Below are 10616 nucleotides of genomic sequence, written 5' to 3'. Positions count from 1 at the left end.
AATACGTGGCATTTTCCTGCTTTTGCTCTGAGAGGATTGTTATTACCGAGTTAGACATGGTCCTCTCTTATTAGGGCTTTTAGCCAACAGAAAATGAATGATTACACATAGAAGTCTGTTCAGTAGTGTGCTTTGGCTAGGCTTGCCAGTGACTTACCCAAGAAAAGTTTTGCAGAGTTGTGTGCTCCCATATGATAACTCCAGAATGGTCCTAAATATTTATTTTGCATGTTTCTGAGTTATGTTTGGAAGTTGATGCATAGTTTCTCTCCATTGTTGATTCACATCTGGAAAAGATCTTCCTAGAATAAAATCTTGTCCAAGCCCAGGGCACTTTGGAGAAAGGAAAGTCACATTCTCATTGTAAATTTTTACACCCTGTTCTTAGTTAAGAGATGATTACGATAGGCTGACTGTATTGTTCACCAGCATAATAATTATTAGTTGAAGGTAAAGAAAACATGTACGTTAATAACAATATATATCTAAATATTTAGTGCAGTCATTTAACTATTCCAAGTGAAATAATACCAAATATTAATATTTAATGCCTTTTATTTCTCAATGTGCATGTCACAGTGAAAAATTGAGTTTTTTGGATTATAATTGTGAGGAATTTGCAAAGTATATATTATTATCAGTTGTACCAGGCTAACTTCAAGTTTTAGCATATTTAATAATTAATTTTCTCCACCAATTATAGTTAAAATGATGGAATTAAAATTTTGTATTAAATAGGCTGTGACATTCTACCCCATCTTGTATGTGCTAAATCTTAAAAAGAGTTGTATTGTTTCAGGAGGTAAAAATGTATTGGAGCAGTTGGCACCCTGTGTTGCTATGGCTTCTGAGTTTCAGCTGCAGTGCAATAAGTGAAGAAAATTACATCCGTGAATTAGTAAAGAATCAAACAGGAGTGACAACTGAGCTCGAAGTGCAAGTAGACTACTGCCCTACTGACTGCAGTTGTAACCTGGATGGAACTGTGAACTGTGCTGGGGTGGACCTAAAGGAATTTCCCAAGAACTTATCGCAAACGATATTACATCTGTCTTTGCAGGTAACCAATAGTATAAATATGAGGATTGTCTTGCTTTGTGCTGTTCCTCTGCAAAAAAGAACTTTGAAGAATGTCTGCCCCTTGATGAGTGGTGAATAGTAGCTTCTGATGAATAGCTGTACATGGCGATCGTTCTGTGCCCTCTCCAGAGTTATATTTCCACCTGATATCCTATTATTATTTCAGGCTGATGCAAGCTGAACCTTCTTTGGTATTTGGCATGGGCAGCTATTTTAGCGATTAGCATTAACAGACTAAAGGACAGTACAGTTTGTCTAGTCAAGCATAAAATGATTTTTCTCCTGAGCAACTTACACAACATGCTGGAGGAACTCAGCAGGTCAAGCAGCATCTATAGAAATGAACAAACAGTCAAAGTTTTGAGCCAAGGCCCTTCTTCAGGACTGGAAAGGAAGGGGGAAAATGCCAGAATGAAAAGGTGGAGAGAGGGGAAGGAAGACAAGCTGGAAGGCGAAGCCAGGTGGATGGGAAAGGTAAAGGGCTGAGGAAGAAGGGATCTGATCGGAGAGAAGTGCAGACCATAGGAGAAAGGAAAGGAGGGGCATCAGGGAGATGTTATAGGCAGGTGCAGAGAAGAGGTAAGAGACTAGAGTGAGGAGTAGAATAAGAGGGAAGGGGGATGGGAAAAATTACTGGAAGCAGAAACGGATGTTCATGCTATCAACTTGGAGGCTATCTGGATGGATTATGAGGTGTTGCTCCTTCACCCTGAAAGGGGCCTCATCGTGGTAAAAGAGTAGGCCATGGACTGACATATTGGAATGGGCATTTCTGTCACTTGCAGGGATATGTGCCATAAGGGAGATTAGTGGGGAGGGACGAATTACAGAAGGAGTGATCCCTGGGAAAAGTGGAGAATGGGGGGAGGTAAAGATGTATTTGGTGATAGGATCCTGTGAAGATGGCAGGAGTTGTGGAGAATGATGTTTTGGATGCAGCTCATGGTAGGTGAGGACAAGAGAAACACTATTGATGTTAAGGCAGTGGCTGAGTGCAGATGTCCTGGAAATAGAGGTGCAGGTGAGGGCAGCATCAATGCTGGCAGAAAAGAAACTGCATTCTTTGAAGGAGGAGGACTCCTCTGACGTCCTTGAAAGGAAAGCCTTATCTTCCCACCTAGTCCCTGCATACTTAAACTCATTATAGAGACCTTTCTCTATATTTATTTTTCAACATAGTCCCCTCCTACATTTACACACGTAGTCCAGCGGTCGTGGAGCATACGGATCTCAGGCCTCCAGAAAGTGCCCAGAGCAGGGCTGATTGATAAGTTCATGGCCTAAGGTAGAAGGAGATGAGTTATATGGCTCTCGTTACATGCACATGCAGTTCAACTCTTTGAGTGATTATGTAGAAAGTTTGGAGTTAATAACTCATCAGGGGTGATTGGTAAGTTTGTGACCTAAGGTAGAAGGAGATGAGTTATTAACCTCAAACTTTGAAATAATAATAATAATAATAAATAAATTAGCAATAAATACCGAGACCATGAGATGAAGAGTCCTTGAAAATGAATCCATAGGTTGTGGGAACACTTCAATGATAGGGCAAGTGAAGTTATCCTCTTTGGTTCGAGAGCCTGATGATTGAGGGGTAATAATTGTCCCTGACCTGGTGGTGTGAGTCCTGAGAGTCCTGGACCTTTTTCCTGATGACAGCAGTGAGAAGAGAGCATAACCTGGGTTGTAGGGGTCCCTGATGTTGGATGCTGCTTTCCTGTGACAGCACTCTATGTAGATGTGCTCAGTGGTGGGGAGTGCTTTACCTGCGATGGACTGGGCCATATCCACTATTTTTTGTGAGATTTTCAGTTCAAGAACAATGGTGTTTCCATACCAGTCTGTGATGCAGCCAGTCAATATACGCTGCACCACACATCTACGGAAGTTTGTTGAAGTTTTAGATGTCATGCTGAATCTTCGCAAACTCCTGAGGAAATAGAGACACTGCTGTGCTTTCCTCATAATTGCACTTGTGTGCTGGGCCCAGAACTGGTCCTCTGAAATGATGTCACTGAGGAATTTGATCCTCTCTACCTCTACCTCTGATGAGGACTGGTTCATGGTCCTGGTTTCCTCATCCTAAAGTCAATAAGCAACTCCTTTGAGTAAGAGGTTTTTGTTACTTTATTTAGAGATACAGTGTGGAACAGGATCTTCTGGCCCAATGAGCCACAGCATCCAACAATCCCCCCATTTATCTCTAGCCTAATCACAGAACAATTTTACAATGACCAAATTAACCTACTAGCTAATGTGTCTTTGGACTATGGGAGGAAACCAGAACACCTGGAGGAAACCCATGTGGTCACCAGGGGGAACATATGAACTCCTCAGAGACAGCGACAACATTTGAACCCGGGTCACAGGCGCTGTAAAGCATTACACTGACTGATAAACTGCCATGATGCCCCTTTGAACTTATCAAAGCCTTACATTTGTTGACCAAATAATTTAAAATGAAAATAACATTACAGTTCCAGTTAACTAGTTATAGATGTTCTTGTATATAAAGAGAACTTCTAAGCTTTTTTTTAAAGCACAGTTCTACAAACTGAGTTCAAAACAGTGATTGAAATTGTCATTAAAACAGGCATGACTCATGGGATGCTCCATGAAGTAGAAATATTAAACACAAATCATATTGTGACCTCAATCAAAATCTCTTACAAGATGAGAAAAACTACTTTGAAAAAGTTTGGGATATTTCGAGTGGCCTGAGAGTAAAATATAGGAGTTAATTGTTGACAGAATATGAAAGTAGCAGGAGCTACTGTACTTCAGTCATTTCATTTATCAGAACATTCCCACACGTGCAGAAGTCCACTACATGCTGTATCAGCCAAAAGTCGTCTGTTGATTTGAAACCTACAGAGGTTTTGAAATGCAAGATATTCTCGTGGGATAGGGTGGATTGAAGGTACCAGTGAGTGTATACCTTGCCAAAATTACATTTTGAAAGCGCTCCACAAATGTAATAAACACTGAAGTTAAATGCACACATTGTTATGCAAGCATTATCATTGCATCGCTTTGTTTTACTTTAATCATAGATCAGTTTCCCACTGTAGCACACTACTATGATGAGACATCCCACTTCCAATTCACTTCTGGCCACCCCTTTGAGCTAAAGGGAGCTTATTGAGCTTTTGGCAGAACTCAAAATTCATGTCATTTCGTTTTATACAGAACAATGCTTTGGAAGTGATCCCACTGGAGGAGTTATCAAGGCTGCAGAGTCTGGAGACTTTTAATTTACAGAATAATCGGCTTACATCTAAAGGTAATGGAAGCTTTTCTTTCTGCTAACTCCTAAAACTAAAGGGAGGGCTCAGGCCCAGTATGAGCATGGATTTATTTGCGAATCAGCCCTCAAAGTTAACTAAAACCCATTTACATAATGGTGTATATCTTAGCTTTAAATCTGAACTTCAAGGATTGTTAGTCGGGTTGCAATCTGCTTGGCTTTCAAGAGAACTTTGGTCATAAAATCATAGAAAAGTACAGCACAGAAAAAGGCCCTTTGGCACATCTAATCCATGCCATAAGACCATTAGACATAGGAGCAGAATTAAGAGATTCAGCCCATCAAGTCTGATCCTAGATCCAACTCAACCCCATACACCTGTCTTCTCGACATATCCTTTGATGCCTTGACTGATCAGGAAACAAATCAACAATATACCTATGGACTTGGCCTCCACCATAGTCTGTGGCAGAGCATTCCACAGATTTACTACTCTCTGGCTAAAAGAATTCCTCCTTACCTCTGTTCTAAAAGTTTGCCCCTGAATTCTGAGGCTGTGCCTTCTAGTTCTGGATACCCCCACCACAGGAAACATCCTCTCCACATCCATCCTATTTAGTCCTTTCAACATTCAGTAGGTGTCAATGAGATCCCCACTCATCACATTCTTCTAAATTCCAGTGAGTACAGACCCAAAGCTGCCAAATGCTCCTTATATGTTAACTCCTTAATTCCCAGAATCATCCTCATGAACCTCCTCTGGACTCTCTCCAATGACACACATCTTTTCTGAGATATAGGGCCCAAAACTGTTGACGTTACTCCAAGTGTGGCCTGACTAGTGTCTTATAAAGCCGCAGCACTATCTCCTTGCTTTTATATTCTATTCTCCTTGAAATAAATGCAAACATTGCATTTGTCTTCTTTACCACAGATACAACCTGTAAATTAATGTTCTGGGAGTCTTGCGTGAGGACTCCTATGTCCCTCTGCACCCCTGATGTTTGAACCTTCCCTCATTTAGATAATAATCCACACTATTAACTCAAATCCAACCTGATGGCATGAACGTTGACTTCTCAAACTTCCGCTAATGCCCCACCTCCCACTCGTACCCCATCCATTATTTATTTATATACACACATTCTTTTTCTCTCTCTCCTTTTTCTCCCTCTCCTTTTTCTCCCTCTGTCCTCTTCACTATATCCCTTGCCCATCCTCTAGTTTTTTCCCCCCTTCCCCTTTTTCTTTCTCCCTAGGCCTCCTGTCCCATGATCCTCTCATATCCCTTTTGCCAATCAACTGTCCAGCTCTCGGCTCCATCCCTCCCCCTCCTGCCTTCTCCTATCATTTTGGATCTCCCCCTCCCCCTCCCACTTTCAAATCTCTTACTAACTCTTCTTTCAGTTAGTCCTGACGAAGGGTCTCGTCCTGAAACGTCGACTGTACCTCTTCCTATAGATGCTGCCTGGCCTGCTGCGTTCACCAGCAACTTTTATGTGTGTTGTTTGAAATTCCAGCATCTGCAGATTTCCTCGTGTTTGCGTTTTTAAATCCACACTATTGTTCCTTTTACCAAATGCATTATCATACATTTCCCAACTCTATTCCATCTGCCACCATTTTGCTTATTCATCCAATTTGTCTAAGTCCTGCTGCAGTCACATTGCTTCCTCAACACTATCTACCCCTTCACCTATCTTCGTATCATCCACAAACTTTGCCACATAGCCATCAATTTCACTATCTAAATCATTGACAAATAATGTGAAAAGTTGCAATTCCAATACCTGAGGAACACCTCTAGTCACCGGCAACCAACCAGAAAGGCCCTGTTTATTCCCACTCACTGCCTTCTGCCTGTCAGCCATTCCGCTAACCATGCCAGTATTTTTCCTGGAACGCCAAAGGTTTTTATCTTGTTAAGCAGCCTCATGTATGGCACCTTATCAAACACCTTCTGAAAATCCAAGTAAATGATATCCACCGCCTCTCCTTTGTCCCCACTGCTTCCTCGAAGAACTCTAACAAATTGGTTAGGCAAGATTTCCCTTCACAGAAACCACGCTGACTTTCACTTATTTTATCATTAGTCTCCATCTACCTTGAAACCTCATCCTTAATAATAGACTCCAACATTTTCCCAACCACTGAGGTTAGGCTAACTAGCCTATCATTTCCTCTCTTTTGCCTTCCTCCCTTCTTAAAGAGTGAGGTCACATTTGCAATCTTCCAGTCCTCCAGGACCATGTCAGAATCAACACACATCAAAGTTGCTGGTGAACGCAGCAGGCCAGGCAGCATCTCTAGGAAGAGGCGCAGTCGACGTTTCAGGCCGAGACCCTTCGTCAGGACATGTCAGAATCAAGTGATTCTTGAAAGATCATGACCAATGCATACACTCTGTCTTCAGCAACCTCTCTCAGGACTCTGGGATGTACTCCATCTGGCCCAAGTTATGACCTTTGAGTTTGCGTAGCACTTCTTCCTCTGTAGTGGCAATGGCACTCACTCCTCATTCCTGACACTAGCGGAGAACTTCCACAGTGAAGAATGATGCAAAGCACTCATTAAGTTTTCTGCCATTCCTTTGTCCTCCATTACGACCTCAGCAGCAACATTTTCCAGTGGTCCAATGTCAACTCTCACTTTCCTTTTACTCTTTATATAACTGAAAAACTTCTGGTATTCTACTTTGGTATTATTGGCTAGCCTGTCCTCATATTTCATCTTTTCCCTTCTTATGGCCTTTTTAGTTGCCTTTTGTTGGATTTTAAAAGCTTCCCACTCATCCAACTACCCATTCACTTTTGCCGACCCACTTAAACTGGGTACTCCCATCGACCTGCACCACCAGGTCCATTGCTCTCCATACCCTACCATCCATGTACCTATCCAAACTTCTCTTAATCTTTGAAATCAAGCTCAGATGCACCACTTGTGCTGGCAACTCATTCTACACTCTCACGACCCTCTGAATGAAGAAGTTTCCCCTCACGTTTCCTTCAAACTTTTCACCTTTCATGACCTCTAGTTGTAGTCCCACCCAACCACAGTGGAAAAAGCTTCCTTGTATTTAACTTATCTATACACCTAATAGTTTTGTATAACTCTATCAAATCTCCTTTCAATCTTCTACATTCCAAGGAATGAAGTCCTAACTTACTCAATTTTTCCTTGTAACTCAGGCCCTCCAGTCCTGGCAACATCCTTGTAAATTTTCTCTGTACTCTATTTCAGGCTTATTTACATCTTCCCTGTAGGTAGGTGATCAAAGCTGCATGCAATACCCCAAATAAGGCTTCACCAATATCTTATACAACTTCAACGTAACATCCTGTACTCAATACTTTGATTTATGAAGCCCAATGTGCCAAAAGCTTCCTTTGTGACCCTACCTATGTGTGATGCCACTTTCAATGAATTATGAGACTAAATTCCCAGATCCCTCTATTCTACAGCACTCTTCAGAGCCCTACCATCCACAATGTAAGACCTACCCTAGTTGGTCCTACCGAAGTGCAACACCTTGCACTGTCTGCACTAAATTCCTTTTGCTATTTTTCAGACCATTTTTCCAGCTGGTCCATATCGCTCCAAGCTCTGATAGCCTTTGCTGTACACTACACCCTCACCTTGGTGTCATCTGCAAATTTTCTGATCCAGTTAACTACATTATCATCCAGATCATTGATACAGGTGACAAACAACAGACCCAGCACCGATTCCTGCGGCATTCCACTAGATAGACAGTAGACAATAGGTGCAGGAGTAGACCATTCGGCACTTCGAACCAGCACCGCCATTCACTGTGATCATGGCTGATCATCCACAATCAGTACCCTGTTCCTGCCTTCTCCCCATATCCCTTGACTCCGCTATCATTAAGAGCTCTATCTAACACTTTCTTGAAAGCATCCAGAGAATAGGCCTCCACTGCCTTCTGAGGCAGAGCATTCCACAGATCTGCAACTCTCTGGGTAAAAAAGTTTTTCCTCAACTCCATTCTAAATGGCCTACCCCTTATTCTTAAACTGTGGCCTCCAGTTCTGGACTCCTCCAACATCGGGAACATGTTTCCTGCCTCTAGCGTGTCCAATCCCTTAATAATCTTATATGTTTCAATCAGATCCCCTCTCATCCTTCTAAATTCCAGTGCATACAAGCCCAGTTGCTCCAATCTTTCAACATATGACAGTTCTGCCATTGCGGGAATTAACCTCGTGAACCTCTGCTGCACTCCCTCAATAGCAAGAATGTCCTTACTCAAATTTAGAGACCAAAACTGTACACAATACGCCAGGTGTGGTCGCACCAGGGCCCTGTACAACTGCAGAAGGACCTCTTTGCTCCTATACTCAACTCCCCTTGTTATGAAGGCCAACATGCCATTAGCTTTCTTCACTGCCTGCTGTACCTGCATGCTTACTTTCACTGACTGATGAACAAGGGCACCTAGATCTCATTGTACTTCCCCTTTTCCTAACTTGACACCATTCAAATAGTAATATGCCTTCCTGTTCTTGCCACCAAAGTGGGTAACCTCACATTTATCCACATTAAACTGCATCTGCCATGCATCTGCCCACTCACCCAACCTGTCCAAGTCATCCTGCGTTATCTCAACATCCTCCGCACATTTCACACTGCCACTCAGCTTTGTGTCATCTGCAAATTTGCTAATATTACTTTTAATCCCGTCATCTAAATCATTAATGTATATTGTAAATAGCTGCGGTCCCAGCACCGAGCCTTGCGGTACCCCACTAGTCACTGCCTGTCATTCTGAAAGGGACCCATTAATCCCTACTCTTTAGACCATAAGACCATAAGACAAAGGAGCAGAAGTAGGCCATTCAGCCCATCGAGTCTGCTCCGCCATTTTATCATGAGCTGATCCATTTTATCCTATTTAGTCCCACTGCCCTGCCTTCTCACCATAACCTTTGATGCCCTGGCTACTCAGATACCTATCAATCTCTGCCTTAAATACACCCAATGACTTGGCCTCCACTGCTGCCCGTGGCAACAAATTCCATAGATTCACCACCCTCTGACTGAAATTTTTTTTTCGCATTTCTGTTCTGAAAGGGCGCCCTTCAATCCTGAAGTCATGCCCTGTCGTGCTAGACTCCCCCATCATGGGAAACAACTTTGCCACATCCACTCTGTCCATGCCTTTTAACATTCGAAATGTTTCTATGAGGTCTCCCCTCATTCTTCTAAACTCCAAGGAATACAGTCCAAGAGCGGACAAACGTTCCTCATATGTTAACCCTCTCATTCCCGGAATCATTCTAGTGAATCTTCTCCGTACCCTCTCCAACGTCAGCACATCCTTTCTTAAATAAGGAGACCAAAACTGCCCACAGTACTCCAAGTGAGGTCTCACCAGCGCCTTATAGAGCCTCAACATCACATCCCTGCTCCTATACTCTATTCCTCTAGAAATGAATGCCAACATTGCATTCGCCTTCTTCACTACCGACTCAACCTGGAGGTTAACTTTAAGGGAATCCTGTATGAGGACTCCCAAGACCCGTTGCATCTCAGAACTTTGAATTCTTTCCCTATTTAAATAATATTCTGCCCGTTTATTTTTTCTGCCAAAGTGCATAACCATACACTTTCCAACATTGTACTTCATTTGCCACTTCTCTGCCCATTCTTCCAATCTATCCAAGTCTCTCTGCAGACTCTCCGTTTCCTCAGCACTACCGGCCCCTCCACCTACCTTCGTATTGTCAGCAAACTTAGCCACAAAGCCATCTATTCCATAATCCAAATCGTTGATGTACAATGTAAAAAGAAGCGGCCCCAACACTGATCCCTGCGGAACACCACTGGTAACCGGCAGCCAACCAGAATAGGATCCCTTTATTCCCACTCGCTGTTTCCTGCCAATCAGCCAAAGCTCTATCCACGTATGTAACTTTCCCGTAATTCCATGGGCTCTTATCTTGTTAAGCAGCCTCATGTGTGGCACCTTGTCAAAGGCCTTCTGAAAATCCAAATATACAACATCCACTGCATCTCCCTTGTCTAGCCTACTAGTAATTTCCTCAAAAAATTGTAATAGGTTTGTCAGGCAGGATTTTCCTTTAAGGAATCCATGCTGAGTTCTGCCTATCTTGTCATATGCCTCCAGGTACTCTGTAACCTCATCCTTGACAATCGACTCCAACAACTTCCCAAACACCGACGTCAAGCTAACAGGTCTATAATTTCCTTTTTGCTTCCTTGCCCCCTTCTTAAAGAGCGAAGTGACATTTGCAATCTTCCAGTCTTC

General features: G+C 42.6%; 1 protein-coding gene across 1 annotated transcript in view; it reads left to right on the top strand.

The window, feature by feature from the left end:
* Positions 1-602: 602 nt before the first annotated feature.
* The window catches only part of podn (podocan), a 48693-nt gene continuing 38679 nt past the window's right edge, over positions 603-10616 (top strand). The window contains exons 1-2 of the mRNA XM_063064967.1: positions 603-1060; positions 4270-4363. Coding sequence (XP_062921037.1) covers positions 809-1060; positions 4270-4363 — 346 coding nt within the window. The 5' untranslated portion in view covers positions 603-808. The remainder of the gene's footprint in view (positions 1061-4269; positions 4364-10616) is intronic.

This window comes from Mobula hypostoma, chromosome 12 (assembly GCF_963921235.1).
Source record: "Mobula hypostoma chromosome 12, sMobHyp1.1, whole genome shotgun sequence".
Classification (NCBI taxonomy): domain Eukaryota; kingdom Metazoa; phylum Chordata; class Chondrichthyes; order Myliobatiformes; family Myliobatidae; genus Mobula; species Mobula hypostoma.
Note: the sequence above shows the minus strand (reverse complement) of the source record. Positions and strands in the feature narration are given on the sequence as shown.